Below are 20,804 nucleotides of genomic sequence, written 5' to 3' on the forward strand. Positions count from 1 at the left end.
TTTTTTATGTAAAAGGTTCTAATATATGAAATTCATACTGTTCATAAACAATTTAATTTGGCATTATATTCATAGAAACTGTACATTTTCTAAGGCATACATTGTTATTTGATAATATTCCAAACAACTATTAATCATTAGGAGCTATTATTTTTCATAATCTTCCACATTATACATGAAAAAGTAATACAAAATATGAGCACTATTAGTCAAGTTAAAAATGCAAAGACTCACAAAAAATGAAAGATTTAAAATAATAGCAAATTTTCAAAGTATTCCATCACTCACACCATCATTTAGCATTATATAGGACCCGAAATGCCAGCACATCTCGGTCAGAGATTCAGAGCTGCATTTTACTGAGAAGCAGATATGAGTCTATCACAAGCTTTTCCATATCCAAAGAATAGATAAAGATTATACCAAGAAACAGGATCAAGTAATATATATGTTTAAATATATGATTTCAAGACTGAAGCTCTACTCCATCTAGACATTAACAGTTTTAATTAAACAAGTTCCTTTAAAGAGTTATATTTTTCTTAAGACCCTATCATATTTCTACCTTATTTCATTACTATGTAAAATTTTCCATGTACATTTATATGACAGTCCAACTTGATATTCATTAAAACAATTGTAAATTTAATAAAACTTAAATTACAAATGCATATTCATTGTATGCACCTATTTTGCAATAGTGTAAGTCTAGCTCGAAATAAGCACAAAATCCAAAAGCTTGAGTCATGTCAGACTCTGTGACACCATGGACTGTAGCCTGCCAGGCTTCTCTGTCCATGGAATTCTCCAGGCAGAAATACTGGAGTGGGTTGCCATTTTCTACTCCAGGAGATCTTCCCGACCTAGAGATTAAAGCCACGTCTTTTGCATCTCCTGCATTGGCAGGCAGGTTCTTTACCACTGCACCACCTGGGAAGTCCACTGGATAGAGTTGGTGCCAAATTAACATTATTTCTAAAACAAGATGCTGGGTTGGTCATCTTTTCTGGAGTTAAATAGAAGAGCTAAAAGAAGATAAAAGAAGAATTAGAAGAAAGCTGAATGAATAAAGATGGGATCCTTCATGATACAGAAAAGACCTCAGCAGCAAAGCAGTACAAAAGAGAAGCAGCTAAGAGGGAAAAGGATTCTCTTGAGCAAAAGGTTAAAGAGCTGCTACAAATGTTCGAGAGCCAAGAAAGAGCCTTCAAGATATTTAGAGTCAAAATCACAGGCGAGATGAGAGAAAGAGACAACCTTCTGAGAAGGATGAACAAGAGAATTGAGATGCTGAGATCTTAAGAAAGATAAAGGAAGAACAAGAGGAATGCTACATGAAGAAAGAAGAGCAGATGAAAAGAGAGGCAAGTGAGAGGGAAAAGGACCCTTCTGAGCAAAAGGTTAAAGAGCTGCAGTGAAAGTTGGAGAACCAAAAAAGAGTTTTGGAGAGATTAAGAGCCAGAATGAGAAAGGAGATAAGAGAAAGAGAGAAGACCTCAGCAGAAGAGTGGGCCAGAGGAGAGGCAACTGAGAGGGAAAAGGAAGCTCTTGAACAAAAGGTTAAAGAATTACAGTCAAAGATGGAGGGCGACAAAAGTGTCTTCTTGAAGGGAGTTAGACTCAAAATGACAAAGAAGATGAGAGAAAGAGAAAACCTTCTGAGAAGGATGAACGAGAGGTTTGAGATGTTGGAGATCTTGGGGATGATAAAGGGCGAGTTAGGGGAATGCTGCAAGAAGACAGATGAGCTCCTTTGTGACACAGCCGAGATCCTAGCAGAATGCCCTGAAGGAGAGCCATCTGAGAGTGAAAAGGAGCTTCTTGAGCAAAAGTATAAGGTGATAAGTCAAAAGGTGGAGGACCAAAAAAAAGACTTCAAAGAATTTGTAGGCAAAATGATAGAGAAAACAAGAAAAAGACAAAATATTTCAGCAGAAGAGCGTGCCAAGAGAGAGGCAGCTGAGAGGGAAAAGGAGCTTCTTGAGCAAAAGGTTAAAGAGCTGCAGGAACAGCTAGAGGACCAAGAAAGGGTTTCTGAGGAATTTAGAGTTAAAAAGACAGAGAAGCGAAGAGAAAGAGAAAAGACCTCAGCAGATCTTCTGGGAGCAGAAATGATGGTCCAATGGAAAACTGCTATGTGGGAAAAGAAGTTTCTTGAGCTAAAGGTTAAAGAAATGGAGCAAAAGTTGGAGGACCAAAAAAGAACCTTCTAGAGATTTAGAGTCAAACTCACAAAGGAGATGAGAGAAAAAGACGACCTTCTGAGAAAGATGAATGAAAAGATTCAGATGCTGGAACGCTTACTGAGGTTACCAGAAAAACTAGAGGAGCACAACATGAAGAAAGAAGAGCAGGCCAAAAGAGAGGCAACTGAAAGGGAAAACGAGCCTCTTGCACAAAAGGTTAAATAACTGCAGCAAAAATCAGGGAACCAAAAAAGAGTCTTTGAAGTATTACGAGTCAAAATGACAGAGGAGTTGAATGAAAGAAAGAAAGCCTCAGCAGAAGAGCAGATCAAAAGAGAGGCTGCTGAGAGGGAAAAGGAGTCTCTTGAAAAACAGGTTGAAGAACTGCAACAAAATTTGGAGGACCAAGAAAGAGTCTTCCAGAGATTAAGAGCTGAAATGACAGAGGAGATGAGAGAAAGTGAAAAGGCCTCAACAGAAGAGCAGGTCAAAAGAGAGGCTCCTGAGAGGGAAAAGAAGCTTTTAGGGCAAAAGCTTAAAGAATTTCAACAAAAGTTTGAGGCCTAAGAAAGAGCCTTCAAGGCATTTAGAGTCCAGATGACAGAAGAGGTGAGAGAAAGAGACAACTATCTGAGGAAGATGAATGAGAGGATTGAGATGCTGGTGGCTGTGGTGAACAATGATAATGACAAGGATAATGAGGAAAACACTGGAAAGGACTGAACTTCATAGACACAGGAAGATAATGACAAAGAAAATACTTCACAGCCTTTTGTTTTAGTCTCAGTTTGGGAGAAGAAAAAACATGTATGGTCACTAATTACTCAGATATTTTGTTTGTTTCTTTTGAATTATCATAATATTAAAAGTTTTCACAAGTGAAAAAAAAAAAATCCAAAAGCTTACATATCTGAAAACCTCACCTGAAAGTTAAAATAAATGGTTTGATGTGCTATTAACAGTTTATCCTATTTGAAATAATTATAAACACACCTTCTACTTAATTATATTTACCAAAATTTATTATATCAGATGCCATTTGGAAAAGTATAGCATTTATTTCTGTAATCTTTATTCTTAGGATAATTACATGGTCTTTGCTTCACACTCTTCAGAAAGTTAACTACCGGCTTAAATCTTTGAGTTTCCATTTTTCTGCTTAGGCAACTTACTTGGAAAAAAAAAAAAAGAAACTGCTTTCAACCATTGGAATTTATGAACATAAATAATGAAAGCAAGTCATTGAATGCTATATTTTATAATCATGATTCTGGTGATAAAAACATTATGTGATGACAAAATATATAATGAAAAGCTATTTTCAAAAGAATAATATCATCATCATTATATAAATGGACCCTGAATATAGAAGACTAGAGGTTACAACTCAAGTGTCTAATAAAGATTATATTGCCTTCCTAGATAAAAGGATTCTCAACTATTTGCCTCATGCTTTATATTTTGCAGCATTAATTCTACACTCTTATAATAAAATGTGCATTTTAACATGAACTAAAACATTGTTGATTGAGCATATCTGGACAAATTGCCGAACTACATACATGTTAAATGATGAAAATATCTAGTTATGCTTCCTATATTCACGGAATAAAATGTTGCAGCCATCAGTAGAAAATTATTGTACTTTCAAAGAGTTTTCCTTCTTCTATGTCAGTATCATATATTTGTATATACCAGTAAAACAAAGATTTGCACATCTATTTCATAAAAGCAATGGATAAAACATCATCTTATTTTCATTATATTATTTTAAATTAATGAGGTTAAAAAGCATATATTGTAGTACCTTTGGATACTGTTTGACAGGAATCAATACCCTTTCCGAGAGCTTTATATTTTTGTTGCTGATGACATCAAGATATTTCTCTTCTTCATCTTCATTCTTTCCATCAGAAGCTTGAAATTTTTCAATTTCTGAAAAAAAATTCACAAGAAAAACATTAAATGAAATGTGAAGTCATTATAAATATGCTGGTTGTTCTTATTATTCCTTTTATTAAATAAGATTTTGAAGAATCTTGATAAAGACTGAAACTGCACCATGCTGAAGCTACATCAATGCCACTAGGATCTGTACAATGATCTCTAGTCAACCAAAACTAAAAAGCAGTGATTGAATATATGACTGTCTAATGTGAAAAAGGATGCATTTAATTAAAGTTTAACATCTTCAAAGAAAATTTGAGAAAGAATATACCCTTGAAATATTTAAAAATATTTAAGCAAGCATAAATTCCCTAGGAGGATTGAAGAGAACAAGTATATTTTGAGGTTAAATGTTTCATTTTTATTCAAAATTGTTCCTAAGAAAACATAACTGAAAATAGAAATCATTCATTATCTATAATAGAGTAGTAGAGATGAATAGAGATAAGTAGTAGAGAAAAGGCAGAGGAAAAAGAGATCAAATTGCCAACATCAAATGGATCAGTTGGATCATTGAAAAACCGAGACAGTTCCAGAAAAACACCTACTTCAACTTTACTGATGATGCCAAAGCCTTTGACAGTGTATCACAACAAACTGTGGAAAATTCTTAAAGAGATGGGAATACCAGACCACCTGACCTGTCTCTTGAGAAATCTGTACGCAGGTCAAGAAGTAAGAGTTAGAATTGGATATGGAACAACAGACTGGTTCCAAATGGGAAAAGGAGTACATCAAGGCTGTATATCGTCACCCTGCTTATTTAACTTATATGCAGAGTACATCATGAGAAATGCTGGGTTGGATGAAGCACAAGCTGGAATCAAGATTGCAGGGAGAAATATCAATAACCTCAGATATGGAGATGATACCACCCTCATGGCAGAAAGTGAAGAACTAAAGAGCCCCTTGGTGAAAGTGAAAGAGGAGAGTGAAAAAGTTGACTTAAAACTCAACATTCATAAAACAAAGATTATGGCATCCAGTCCCATCACTTCATGGCAAATAGATGGGGAAATAGTGGAAAGAGTGAGAGACTTTATTTCTTTGGGCTCCAAAATCACTGCAGATGGTGACTGCAGCCATGAAATTAAAAGATGCTTGCTCCTTGGAAGAAAAGTTATGACCAACCTAGGCAGCATATTAAAAAGCAGAGACATTACTTGCCAACAAAGGTTCATCTAGTCAAAGCTGTGGTTTTTCCAGTAGTCATGTATGGATGTGAGAATTGGACTATAAAGAAAGCTGAGCGCCAAGAATTCATGCTTTTGAACTCTCATATTGGAGGAGACATTTGAGAGTCCCTTGGACTGCAAGAGAGACCCAACCAGTCTCTCTTTGGACCCAACCTATCCAAATGGAAATAACTCATGAATATTCATTGGAAGGACTGATGCTGAAGCTGAAACACCAATAGTTTGGCCTCCTGATGCAAAGAACTGACTCACTGGAAAAGACTCTGATGTGGGGAATGATTGAATGAGGGAGGAGAAGGCAATGACAGAGGATGAGATGGTTGGATGGCAACACCGACTCAATGGACATGAGTTTGAGTAAACTCCAGGAGTTTGTGATGGACAGGGAGGCCTAGTGTCCTGCAGTCCATGGGGTCGCAATGAGTCAGACACAACGGAGTGACTGAACTGAACTGAACAGAATTGGGAGAAAAATAGTATGATACCATATACCATAAACAAACCTAAATGCAATTAAAAAGGCTATGTCATGAAATAGTCCTATAAAGAATTAAATCTGTAATTGATATCACTCATATTCATCAACATGAAATTACCTGCCTAGCGTTTTAAGAAGAACTCCTAATTTTCCCTCATAAGAATGCTCCCAGGAGAAGATGGCATGGAGTAGGCGGATGTGGAGTGCATCTCTCTCCATGGATACATCATGAATACACCTTCAGACACAGAAGTGCATGCAGAACACCAGCTGAGAGTTGGCAGGAGTGCCTGACCAGTGAAAAAGAATATATAGACCCACACAAAACTTGGTAGGACAAAGGAGCTAGGGGGAAAAACAGGAGTGTTTCTAGGACTGGACCTGCCCTCAGCAGGGAGGGAACTGAAGCAGGGGTCGGATCGCCACAGCGGGGCAACTGTCTGAGTCAGAGGAGAAACATTTAAAGCTGAGAGTGAAACAGTTGATCTGTGGCAACCTAAATGGAATGAGAATCAGACAGTCCTTGCCACAGTCATTCATACATGGAGCAGGAACACGGGTCTCCTGGAAGGGGCAGTGGCTGGGAACTGGAGTTCGGGGATTGTGGAGCAATCCCAGGGCGAGGGCTGCCGCTGACTGTGGAGAGACGGATCGAGGGGATGTGAAGGAGGAGACCGTGGTTGGAAATGCCTATGGAGGAAAGCCAGGAAGCCATGGAAGGCAATACAGCTGAGTCACGGGTAGTGGGGTGGAGCCATCACCATAGCCTCTCTGTCTCCACAGGAAAGTGTCAGCAGCTGAACATTAGAGATGCTGGCCCATCAAACCCCTGGCGCACTGAACTGCCGCGTAGGACCCCACCCATGGTGCTCCTTTCAGCGACCCCAGTCAGGGGGCCCCGCTCTGTGTCTGACACTCAGAGCGGCAGAGAAGGACCCCAGGCAAGGGAAATCTCCGAGTGCCTGAATGGGCGGAGCTACAGAGAAAGAATAGCCAAAGAGGTCTTCTGACCCCCAGCTACAAGAGGCTCGAAAAAAGACTCTGATAGGGCCGTAACTCCTGCCACAGAGACAATGTGTCCCTGCACACTTGGCGCCACCAGGGTCCCCAGAAGCCAAGCAGCAGCACTACCTTCACGCTCAGCTCTCAATGGGGAAGAGCTGTTACAGGCCAAAAAACAAAAGTCTTGTGTTTATGCATGCTGAGTCACTTCAGTCCTGTCTGACTCTTTGCAACCTGTAGACTGTGGCTTGCCAGGCTTCTCTGTCAGAGAAGGGGTTCTCCAGGCCAAAATACTGGAGCACATTGGCCAATACTGGTTACCATATGCTTCTTAGAGCACTATATTTCCTGCTACCCTAACCACCAAACCCCCTGAGTACCTGGTGCTGCCAGAACCCCTGCGATCCAAGCAGCTACACTACCTCCACACGTAGCCCTCACAGGGGCAAACCCAAGGCCTCCAGGGTAGCTTCAGGAGCTAATCCCCAGTGGACGACCCATATGCAGAAGTGGAAATAAAATCACAATTGAAACCCGGAAGCAGTTTGGCTAAGGAAGAGGATCCAAAATCTTCAGACCATCTGTACAAGCTGCAGATTAAATCCAGATGATTAACTAGGCAGATTGTGTCTATGGAATAGATAAAAGGACATTGAGAGCCCCCACAAAAGAAAATACACTAGCTCTGATACCTGTGGACATTGGAGGCAAGAACACAGAAGAATAGGAACAGATGAGAAACTGAGCAGCCTCCACAAGAGGTCCAAAGACCAGCACAGTGTTGGAGGGGATTCTAGGGAAGTAAGGTGGACTGTGACTCCCAGCGCAGGAAGGGACTCTGAGAGCAGTAACTCAAGAAAACCATTTATTATTCTTATTTTTTTATTTGTTCTGTAGATTCTTTCAGTTTTTTTCCCCTCCCCCCCACCCCCCGCTCTGTTGTAGTTGTTGATTTTATTGAAAGAGATGGGAATACCAGACCACCTGATCTGCCTCTTGAGAAACCTGTATGCAGGTCAGGAAGCAACAGTTAGAACTGGACATGAAACAACAGACTGGTTCCAAATAGGAAAAGGAGTACGTCAAGGCTGTATATCGTCACCCTGCTTATTTAACTTATATGCAGAGTACATCATGAGAAACACAGGGCTGGAGGAAGCACAAGCTGGAATCAAGATTGCCGGGAGAAATATCAATAACCTCAGATATGCAGATGACACCACCCTTACAGCAGAAAGTGAAGAGGAACTAAAAATCCTCTTGATGAAAGTGAAAGAGGAGTGAAAAAGCTGGTTTAAAGATCAACATTCAGAAAACTAAGATCATGGCATCCAGTCCCATCACTTCATGGCAAATAGATGGGGAAACAGTGGCTGACTTTATTTTTTGGGGATCCAAAAATCACTGCAGATGGTGATTGCAGCCATAAAGCTAAAAGACCCTTACTCCTTGGAAGGAAAGCTATGACCAACATAGACAACATATTAAAAAGCAGAGACATTACTTTGTCAATAAAGGTCTGTCTAGTCAAGGCTATAGTTTTTCCAGTGATCATGTATGGATATGAGAGTTGGACTATAAAGAAAGCTGAGTGCCAAAAATTTGATGCTTTTGAACTGTGGTGTTTAAGAAGACTCTTGAGAGTCCCCTGGACTGCAAGGAGATCCAAGCAGTCCATCCTAAAGGAGATCAGTCCTGGGTGTTCATTGGAAGGACTGATGCTAAAGCTGAAACTCCAATACTTTGGCCACCTCATGCGAAGAGCTGACTAATTGGAAAAGACCCTGATGCTGGGAAAGATTGAGGGCAGGTGGATAAGGGGACGACAGAGGATGAGATGGTTGGATGGCATCACCGACTCAATGGATATGAGTTTGGGTGAACTCCGAGAGGTTGTGATAGACAGGGAGGCGTGGTGTGCTGTGGTTCATGGGGTCGCAAGAAGAGTGGACACAACTGAGCTACTGAACTGAACTGAATAAATCCAATTAAACTTTTGAGCTTTTTTTTTTCTTTCCTCAGTCACATTTTTTTTATTGTTGCCATAAACCTCTGCCTCTATGTTGGACTTTTGCAGTTCTGTGGAGTTTTCCTCTTTTTTTTTTTTTTCTCTTTTTATTTTTTAATAGAATTGATATTTCTTTCTAATTTATTCCTTTGTTTGCTTTTCCTGCTCTTCTCTTTCCCTTGCAGTTATCCTTTTACATATATAAATCTTTATCTACCTCTTTTTAACTTTGCATATCTATTCTTTCTTTCTTTTCTCTCCTTTCCTCACAACATATTTATTAGTTTTATTTTCATTGCTTTATTCCCCAGTTGGCACCTTGTTTTAGTTTTGTTTTCCAGTTTTTGCTTTAATTAGTTTTGTTGTGGTAGATAAAATTTTTGGTTTCCTTTGTTCACTAGGTCAATCTATTGTACTTAATGTTTGTTGGACTATTTTGATTTTCTTACGGATGTATATGTATATGTGTATATTCATTCATACTTTGTATTATTGCCTAAATCTCTGCCTCTGCACTGGTCTTTTGGAGTTCTGTGTAGTTTTCCCTTTATCCTCCTTTCTTCTTCTGTTTTTTATTCTTTTTCTCCTTTTTATGATTTTTATTTTTAATTTGTTAAACCTATTACATTTTTTCTAAATTTATTCCTTCATTACCTTTCCTATTACTCTTATCTCCTTGCAATTAATCATTAATGTATATACATCTTCATCTACCTTTATTTAACTTTACATATCGATTATTTCTTTCTTTCCTCTCAAAATATGTTAGTTTTGTTCTCATTGCTTTATTCACCACTTGCCACCTTGCTTTAGTTTTGTTTTCCAGTTTCTGTTTAAGTTAATTTTGTTCTTAACTGGTAAATATAATTTTTTATTTCCTTTGTTCACTGGATCAATCTACTGTACTTTATTTTTGCTGGACTGTTTTCACTTTGCACATGGGTGTATATGTATATGTGTATATTCCCTTATTTTAATTATTATTTGCCTGGTTTTATAACAGCCATTGGTCTGGGGTTCATCTTTGGTTTCTTGTTTTTGGATATTTGTTTTACTCTCCCTTAATTCCATAACAAACCACTTGTGGAATATTTGTTCCTGACCATAGCTCAAACTCTGAGCCTTTGGAGTGGGAGCACTGATTCCTTGACCTTAGAATACCAGAGAACTAACCCTAGGGAGTATCAAATAGTGAGAACTCACACAAAGGAAACCACTTGAATACAAAACCCAGCATCACTCAACCAATAGTAACAGCCCGTGTATCAAAACAACAAACAAAACAAAAATACAAACCCAATCATCTTCAGACAGGAGTACCATCTAATTTAGCTTTGCCCATCAGAGGAAAAAGAAACAAACAAAAACTCAGCACAAATTTCACACTATATGAAGCTCACACAATTTTGAGCATTACATTACTAGCGTGTGAGATGAGTGCAATTGTGGGGTAGTTTGAACGTTCTTTGGGATTGCCTTTCTTAGGGACTGGAAACCCCATGAGCCCCATGAACAATATGAAAAGGCAAAATGACAGCATACTGAACTCCTCAGGTCGGTAGGTGGCCATTATGCTACTGGAGATCAGTTAAGAAATAACTCCAGAAAGAATGAAGAGACAGTCAAAGCAAAAACAATACCCAGTTGTGGATGTGACTGGTGATAGAAGCAAGGTCCGATGCTGTAATGAGCAATATTGCATAGGAACCTGGATGGGAGGTCCAAGAATCAAGGCAAATTGGAAGTGGTCAAACAGGAGATGGCAAAAGTGAATGTTGACATTCTAGGAATCAGCAAACTAAAACGGACTGCAATGGGTAAATTTAACTCAGATGACCATTATATCTACTACTGTGGGCAGGAATCCCTTAGAAGAAATGGAGTAGCCATCATGGTCAACAAAAGAGTCCAAAATGAAGTACTTGGATGCAATCTCAAAAACATCCGAATGATCTCTGTTCATTTCCAAAGCAAACCATTCAATATCACGGTAATCCAAGCCTATGCCCCAACCAGTAATGCTGAAGAAGCTGAAGTTGAACGGTTCTATGAAGACATAACAAGACCTTTTAGAACTAACACTCAAAAAAGATGACATTTTAATATAGGGGACTGGAATGCAAATGTAGTAAGTCAAGAAACACATGGAGTAAAAGGCAAATTTGGTCTTAGAGTACAGAATGAAGTAGGGCAAAGTCTAATAGAGTTTTGCCAAGAGAACACACTGGTCATAGCAAACACCCGCTTCCAACAACACAAGAAAAGACTTTACACATGGACATCACCAGATGGTCAACACCAAAATCAGATTGATTATATTCTTTGCAGCCAAAGATGGAGAGGCTCTATACAGTCAGCAAAGGCAAGACCAGGAGCTGACTGTGGCTCAGACCATGAACACTTTTTTGCAAAATTCAGACTTAAATTAAGAAAGTAGGGAAACCACTAGACCATTCAGGTATGACCTAAATCAAATCCCTTATGACTATACAGTGGAAGTGAGAAATAGATTTAAGGGACTAGATCTGATAGAGAGAGTGCCTGATGAACTATGGAAAGAGGTTTGTGACATTGTACAGGAGACAGGGATCAAGACCATCCCCATTGAAAAGAAATGCAAAAGGGCAAAATGCTTGTCTGAGGAGGCCTTTCAAATAGCTGTGAAAAGAAGAGAAGCAAAAAGCAAAGGAGAAAAGGAAAGATATTCCCATTTGAATGCAGAGTTCCAAAGAATAGCCAGGAGAGATAAGAAAGCCTTCCTCAGCGATCAATGCAAAGAAATAAAGGAAAACAACAGAATGGGAAAGACTAGAGATCTCTTCAAGAAAATTAGAGATATCAAGGGAACAGTTCATACAAAGGTTCGATAAAGGACAGAAATGGTACGTACCTAACCGAGGCAGAAGATATTAAGAAGAGGTGGCAAGAATACACGAAGAACTGTACAAAAAAGATCTTCATGACCCATATAATCACGATGGTGTGATCACTCACCTAGAGCCAGACATCCTGGAATGTGAAGTCAAGTGGGCCTTAGAAAGCACCACTATGGACAAAGCTAGTGGAGGTGATGGAATTCCAGTTGAGCTATTTCAAATCCTGAAAGATCATGCTGTGAAAGTGCTACACTCAATATGCCAGCAAATATGGAAAACTCAGCAGTGGCCACAGGACTGGTAAAGGTCAGTTTTCATTCCAATCCCAAAGAATGGCAACCCCCAAAAATGCTCAGAAACCACCATATGTCCCAGCAATTCCACTCTTAGGCATATACCCTGAGGAAACCAGAATTGAAAAAGACACATGTATCCCATTGTTCATTGCAGCATTATTTACAATGGCTAGAACATGGAAGCAATCTACATGTCCATCGACAGATGAATGGATAAAGAAGTTTTGGTATATGTGCACAATGTAATATTACTCAGCTACTAAAAGGAATACATTTGAGTCAGTTCTAATGAGGTGGATGAACCTAGAACCTATTATACAGAGTGAAGTGAGTCAGAAAGAGAAAGATAAATATCGTATTCTAACACATATATATGGAATCTAGAGAAATGGTACTGAAAAATTTCTTTACCAGACAACAGTGAAGAAACAGACATAGAGAAGAGAGTTATGGACATGGGGAGAGGGGAGGAGAGGGTGAGATGTATATAATGTAACATGGAAACTTACATTACCATATGTAATATAGATAGCCAACAAGAATTTGCTGTATGGCTCAGGAAACTCAAAATTCAGGGGCTCTGTATCAACCTAGAGGGGTGGGATGGGCAGGGAGATAGGAGGGAATTTCAAAACAGAGGGGATATATGTATACCTATGGCTGATTCATGTTGGGGTTTGGCAGGAAACAGCAAAATTCTGTAAAGCAATTATCCTTCAATAAAAATAAATTTAAAAGAAAAAGAAAAATATGCTCCCAAAACAAATATTTTTAAGCAAATATACATTACTTATCCTTTTTTTCTTTTTTTAAAATCAACTTATCCCCCAAAGAAATACAAAGGATCATAAGGACGGCCTGGAAGAAACGGAAAATCTCTTCAAAGACTACAATCTACCAAGACTGAACTAGGAATAGAAAAATCAACAGAACAATCACAAGTACTGAAATTGAAATTGTGATTTAAAAATTCCCAACAAGCAGAAGTCCAGGACCAAATGGCTTCATAGACAAATTCTATCAAATATTTCAAGAAAAGTTAGCACCTTTTCTTCTGAAAATATTCCAAGAAGTTGCACAGGAAGGAAAACTCCCAAGCTCATCCTATGAAGCCACCATCATGCTGATATGAAAATCATATAGAGATAATACAAAAAAAGGAAAATTGCAGGCCAGTATCATTGATGAACATGGTCACTAAAAACCTCAACAAAATACCAGTAATCTGAATCCATCAATATATTAAAGGACAATACACCAGGAGCAAGTGAGACTTATCCCAGACATGCAACTATTTTTTCAATACCACAAATCAGTCAGTGTGATACATCACAAAAGCAAATTGAAAAATAAAAACCATATGATAATCTCAACAGGTGCAGAAAAAGCTTGTGACAAAGTTCAACATCTAAGTATGATAAAAACTCTCCAGAAAGTGGGCATAGAGGGAATATCCCTCCACATAATAAAGGCCATACATGACAAATGTACAGCTAACATCATAATCAATGGTGAAAAGCGGAAAGCATTTCTTCTAAGATCAGTAACAAGACAGGCATGTCTTCTCTTGCCAGTTTAATTCAACAAAGTTTTGGAGGAAGAATCAGAGAAGAAAAACAAGTAAAAGAAATCCAAACTAGAAAAGAATAAAAAAAAGAGAGAGAGAGAGAGTGATAGAAAAAAAAGTAGAATTGTCATTGCTTGCAGAAGATATGACTTTATACATAGGAAATCTGGCAGATGCCACTAGAAAACTACTATATCTCATCAATGAATTAGGTAAAATTGCAGGTTACAAAATTAATATGCAGAAGTCTTTTTCATTTCTACACAATAACCAGGAAAACCCAGAAAGGAAAATTAAAGAAACAATCCCCTTTACTATTGCATCAAAATGAATAAAATATACAGGAATAAACCAAGGAATAAAATATCAAGGAGACAAAAAACCTCTACGCAGAAAAGTATAAGATGCTGATGAAAGAAATCAAAGATGACACAAACAAATGGAGAGATGTACCATTCTTGAATTCAAAGAATCAATATTATCAAAATGACTCTACTACCTAAGGCGTTCTACAGATTCAATACAATCCATATGAAATTGCCAATGGTAATTTTCACAGAACTGGAACAACAACAACGAAAAATTTTTAAAACTTTTATAGAGACATAAAAGACCCTGAATAATCAAAACAAACTTGAGAAGCAAAATGAAGCTGGAGGAATCAGGCTCTGTGACTTCAGACTATACTACAAAGCAACAGTAATTAAAACAGTATGGTCCTGGCACAAAAACAGAAATATAGATCAATGGAACAGGATAGGAAGGCTAGAAATAAACCCATATATCTATGGCAAATTAATCTATGACAAAGGAGGCAAGATTATAAAATGGAGAAAAGACAAGCCTCTTCAATAAATGGTGCTCAGAAAACTGGACAGTTACATGTAAAAGAATGAAACTAGAACATGAACACCATACACAAAAATAAACTCCAAGTAGATTAAAGACCTAAATGTAATACCAAACACTATAGAAATCTTAGAGGAAAATATAGGCAGAACACACTTTGACATAAGATGCAGTGATATCTTTTTCAATCCATGTCCCAGAGTAATGGAAAAAATAAAAAACAAACAAATGGGACCTAGTTAAAGTCAGAATTTTTTGCACAGCAACCTGTTTTCTTCTACAAAGGAAACCATAAACAAAACAAAAAGATAACCCTCAGAATGGGAGAAAATATTTGCAAATGATATGACTGAAAAGATTAGTCTCCAAAATTTACAAACAGCTATTGTGGCTCAATACCATCCCCCCAAAAAAAGAAAACAACAACAACAATAAAAAATTAGGCAAACCTAAATAGACATTTCTTCAAAGAATACATACAGATGGCCAAGAGGTACATGAAAAATGCTCAACATTGCTAATTATTAGAGAAATGCAAATCAAAACTATAGGGAGGTATCACCTTAAACCAGTCAAAATGACCTTCATCAAAAAATCTTCAAACAATAAATGCTGAAGAGGGTATGGAGAAAAAGTCACCCTACTATATTGTTGTTGGGAATATGATTTGGTAAGCCACTATTGAGAACAGAATGGAGGCTTCTTAAAAAACAAAAAGAGAACTACCATATGACCTAACAATCCCACTCCTGGGTATATAACTAGAAAAAAACATGATACAAGTGGATAGATGCACCCCCAACGTTTATTGCAGCACTGTTTACAACAGTAAGGGTATGGAAACAAGCTAAATGTTCTTTGACATATGAAAGGATACATAAGATTTTGTACCTGTCCACAATGGAATACTAGTCAGCCATAAAAAGGAGTGAAATAATGCTATTTGCAGCAACATGGGTGGACTTGAAGATCACAATACTAAGTGAAGCAAGTCAGACAGAGAAAAACAAATATCATATGATATCACTTATATGCAGAATCTTCAAAAAATTATTCAAGTTAAATTATTTCTGAAACCAAAATAGACTCACACATTTAAAGAATGAACTTAATGGTTTACAAAGGGGGAAGTGTGTGTGGTGGGGGGGATGGATTGGGAGTTTAGGATTGACGAATATGCACTGCTATATTTAAAATTTAAAGCAGATAACAAGGACCTACTGTATAGTACACAGAACTCTGCTCAATACTTTGTAATAAACTAAACTTGGGAAAAGAATTTGAAACAAGTGGATATATATATGTATAACTAAATCACTTTCCTGTACACCAGAAACTAACACAACACTGTTAAATCAACTATACACCAATACTAAATAAAAATTTAAAAAAATTAAAATAAAAAAAACAATATTTAAAAAAATTTAACATATAACATTTTAATTTACCCCACAAAGATTTTTGAGTATTTACTGTGAGGACCACTAATAGAACAGAACATGAGAAAGCATCTCTGCCTTGATATGATCTGTGTTATGGAAGGGAAAATGAACAATTGTAAAATAAACATATGTTCAGATGACATAAATATAAAGGACAGCAGAGTCAAAGGGCATGATTACTACTTTAGATTTTTAAGGTAATATTGAGCAGAATCAAGAACCATGAGAAAGGCTATGCCAGGAGAAGATGAAGAAGCAAATTTATAGTATGATGGAGAAGAGCTTGACTTAATCTGGAATAGCAGGAAGCAAGATGGCCTGTGTGTTTGAAGAATAGTGTATGTAGAGAAGAACCTTCATAGGCAGTTAAAGGACAGATTATGAAAGAGCATTTAGGAGAGGTGACATTTTCTGCTTTCTAGCATGAATATACTGAGAAGCCCCTGTGTGGCTTTGATCGACAGGCAGCCAAACTTGATTTTCATTCATAAAGTCCAGATGTAACATGCAAACCAATAACAATGGAGCAAGCACACAAGGGGACCAGCTTGGGTTTGTCTGGCTGAGAGATGATGCTGATTTCGTCTAAAAGGTAGGAATGAAATGGTGAGGAAAATGCCTTAATAAGAGCCACATCATGGATTTCACTATGTAGAATATATGTTTTCAAGAAGTCATAAGAAATTAATTTCCCTTATTTCTTTTATGTATCAGTTCAGTTCAGTCATTCAGTCGTGTCCAACTCTTTGTGACCCCATGAACCGCAGCACACCAGGCCTCCCTGTCCATCACCAATTCCCAGGGTCCACCCAAACCCATGTCCATTGTGTCAGTGATGCCATCCAACCATCTCATCCTCCATCTTCCCTTCTCCTCCTGCCCTCAATCCCTCCCAGCATCAGCGTCTTTTCAAATGAATCAACTCTTCACATCAGGTGGCCAAAGTATTGGAGTTTCAGCTTCAGCATCAGTCCTTCCAATGAACACCCAGGACTGATCTTCAGGATGGACTGGTTGGATCTCCTTGCAGTCCAAGGGACTCTCAAGAGTCTTCTCCAACACCAAAGTTCAAAAGCATCAATTTTTCAGTGTTCAGCTTTCTTTATAGTCCAACTTTCACATCCATACATGACTACTGGAAAAACCATAGCCTTGACTAAGTAGACCTTTGTTGGCAAAATAATGTCTCTGCTTTTTAATATGCTGTCTAGGTTGGTCATAACTTTCCTTCCAAGGAGTAAGCATCTTTAAACTTCATGGCTGCAATCACCATCTGTAGTGATTTTGGAACCCAGAAAAATAAAGTCAGCCACTGTTTCCCCATCTATTTCCCATGAAGTGATGGGACCAGATGCCATGATCTTAGTTTTCTGAATGTTGAGCTTTAAGTCAGCTTTTTGACTCTCCTCTTTAACTTTCATCAGGAGGCTCTTTAGTTCTTCTTCACTTTCTGCCATAAGGGTGATGTCATCTTTTATGTATATTGAACAATTATTACCATGAAATCACCTCTAAATAGGTCTTTCCACTTTGCTCTTGGCCACATGTACTATTTCAAAGCACTACCTAAATTAAGACAAATGTTACAGTTTTCCTAGTTCTGTTAGAGATGGAACAAGGACATTTTGTTTCTGTTATCATGGAGTAAAGAAAAGATGATAATAGTTATTGTTTTCTCTTTCTCAAAAGTTACTTATGTATTTGTAGCTCTTTTAAAAAATTAATTGACTTAAATATTATATCACTTTGAGGTATACAACATAGAGTTTTGATATTTTTATATATTTCAAAACCATCACCACTATTTATGTCAGCATACAAAGATACTACAGTATCACTGACTACTTCCCTATGCTGCAACATGACATCTCCATGACTTGCTTCATAAGTGGCTGCTTGCACCTCTCGAGCTCCCCTGATGGCTCAATGGTAAACAGTCCATCTGCAGTGCAGGAGATGGAGACGTGGGTTTGATTCCTGTAGCGGGAAGATTCCCCTGGAGGAGGAAACGGCAACTCACTCCAATGTTCTAGCTAGGAAAATGTCATCGACAGAGCAGCCTGGCAGGCTAGAGTCCACAGGGTCACAAAAAATCGGACACAACTGAGCAACTGAAGGTACACATTGCACCACTTAATCCCTTCCATGTTTAACCCCTTACACCATCACCCGCCCCTCGGGCAACCCCAGATTTTTCTCTGTTTCAGTAAGTCTGTTTCTGTCCTGTTATGTTTGTTCATTTGTTTTGCTTTCTAATTCCCACATATAAGTGAAATCATAACAGTATTTGTCTTTGTCTGTTTTATTTCACTTAGCATAATGCCCTCTAGGATCATATATGTTATTAAGTATCGAAATTTTAATTCATATTAATTTATATTGCATTTTGAGAAAAATATTTTTCAAAGGTCTGACTACTTCTAGAGGTAGGAGGAATACCATATTGCATTTAACAGCTTTGTTTTTGTTATTTTATTTTTAATTAGCATCTTTTTGAAAATGGTTTCACATAGCTTATATAAAAATCCCTTTAAAATTCCAGGTTGTAACCTTTTAATACATTATTAATTTGATCCCTGTGGGAGTTTAAAAAAAAGTCTTTCTGAAGTAAGATTACATTGCCCACCGAGGTGATACCTGAATGAATGCTACCCTGCATGGTTTTTTCTAAGGCATTTGTAATCACTTTTTAAGTTATATGCTATAAATTCCATAAAGACAATTATCTTAAACTGAACTGTTTGAAAACAAATTATATGTAATATAGCTAATCTCTATGATGCATCAGATTCCTAGTTTTCTACTACAGAGTATTAACAGGTCACTTTGTCTTTATAAGCCAAGAAGCATTCTCTATTCATTTCTTTTAATCCCTGATGTAAGTATTACATACAGAACCCTGACAACTGAAACGTAAAGAATATGCATTATAGTACTGAATACTGACCACTGCCCTGTGGGTGCATGGATCTACTCACTGCTTCCTTCCTGGCTCCGTGAGGCAACTGTAACAGGGACACACTGAAGACACCGTTTAACTTCTACTAAATGAAGGTTTCTCCTTGTCATAGAAATAAATGACATTTGTCTGACGTTACTTACTCTCTATAAAACTACAACTTAGGCAATTTAAAATATTTGCAATTTAATCAATTGATGATTAACTCCAACAATTCCCAATCTAGAATGGAGCTGAATGAAACACTATTTCCAAAGCTTTTTTCTGTTCATCTCTATACTTTTCTTTACTTCTTCTTATATTTATTTTACCCTTCTGATAATTTCAGGGAATTATCTTGTCTTCCATGACACATCTCTATGGCTAACAGCTCAGTCATTGCACTTTTCAATTGTACAGTCATAGAGTGTGTGTGCTGAGTCGCTCAACCGTGTCTGACTCTCTGTGGCCCCCTGGACTGTAGCCTGTCCGTGGGATTTTTCAGGCAAGAATACCGGAGTGGGCTGCCATTTCCTCCTCCAGAGGTCCCTCCCAATCCAGGGATCAGGCCTGCATCTCCTGCACTGGCAGGCAGATTCTTTACCACCGAACTACCTGAGAAGCCCACAGTCATAGAGTGGTCTACACAAACTTGCCTGGTTTTAAAACCATGGAAAACAATGCATACATATCTTTCCATTAAAAACAAAATTCATTTAAAGTTTTTTTTTGTTTTTTTTTTACTTCAAGTACACTTTGGACTGTTCAGACAATATTGATATCCATAAAAATGGAAAGGCACTCATTATCATTTAGCAATAACGGAAGACTTCTGCAGAGAGGTGTTAAGTCCTTTTATATAGTTGCTTATTTACACAGTCTCTGTTTAAATTTGGCTGCCATATTATTGGGAAAAATATGTTCAGTATGTGAAGAAAAGTTTACTTTTTGTTAAAAAATGTTAAACTACAATATTTTAATATTTTTGTTTTTCTTTCATCATTTATATGTCTGTATATACACTCAAAAATTTAGCTTAGCATTCATTAACTTATTTGTAGGGGTTATCACCCAGTATACTGGTGGAGATTACAACAGAGTTAGATATTTGTCATACCTGTACTCACTTTGCACAACTTTACCCACTGGTTTAAGTCAGATGCAAGCTATATTAAGCAGGTATTCTCTTTATTATGGTAAAAAACCACATACCATTATTTGTCATTTTAATCCTTTTAAGTGTATATTTAAATGAACAGTGATACATACATTGACATAACTGTGCAATGGACCGCCAGAACTTTTTTATCTTACAAAAGTAAAACTCTAGACCAGTAATCAAGAACACACAATAGTGATATATATATATCATAAAGGAACATGAAAATTATGGGCAATCATTAACATACTTAAAGGAAGAAATTGATGGAAACACAATAATCATAAATACATTTAACACCCCACTTATATTAATGGATAGATCATTCAGACAGAAGGTCAACAAGGAAAAGTGACCTTAAATAGACCATCAGACCACATGGATTTGACAGATTTTTATAAAGCATTCCATCCAAATATAGCAGAATACACACTTCTCAAGTGCACATGGAACTTTCTCAAGGACAGACCAGATGTTGAGAGTCAAAACAAGTCTTGGTAAATTTAAGAGGGCTAAAATCATATCAAACTTATTTTCCAATAACAACGCTATGACAGTAAAAATCAACTACAAGAGTAAAATGGGAAAAATTACAACTATGTGGAGACTGAGCTACATGTTACTGGATCAATGAAGAAATCAAAGGGGAGAATAAAAAGTACCTGGAGACAAATGAAAATGAAAAGATGACATACCAAAGTCTATGAAATATAGCAAAGGAGTACTAAAGGGAAGTTCACAGCAATACAGACCTACCTCAAAAAACAGGGAAAATCTCAAATAAACAATTTACTTTACAACTAAAGGAAGTACCAAAGGAAAAACAAAGTCCAAGATTAGTAAATGGAAGGATATAATAA

The 20,804-nt window shown here is 37.4% G+C and overlaps 1 protein-coding gene across 15 annotated transcripts in view; it reads right to left on the reverse strand.

Annotated features, from left to right (window-relative positions):
* Positions 1-20,804, reverse strand: part of KHDRBS2 (KH RNA binding domain containing, signal transduction associated 2) — a 722,049-nt gene that overhangs the window by 553,609 nt on the left and 147,636 nt on the right. For all 15 annotated transcript variants that reach the window (XR_006341943.1, XR_006341940.1, XR_006341944.1 and 12 more), the window contains one exon: positions 3,994-4,121. Coding sequence is in view for 9 of the 15 variants with exons in the window: in XM_043906994.1 (XP_043762929.1) it covers positions 3,994-4,121 (128 nt within the window). In the remaining 6 variants the exon portion in view is untranslated. The remainder of the gene's footprint in view (positions 1-3,993; positions 4,122-20,804) is intronic.

This window comes from Cervus elaphus, chromosome 7, assembly GCF_910594005.1.
Source record: "Cervus elaphus chromosome 7, mCerEla1.1, whole genome shotgun sequence".
NCBI lineage: Eukaryota > Metazoa > Chordata > Mammalia > Artiodactyla > Cervidae > Cervus > Cervus elaphus.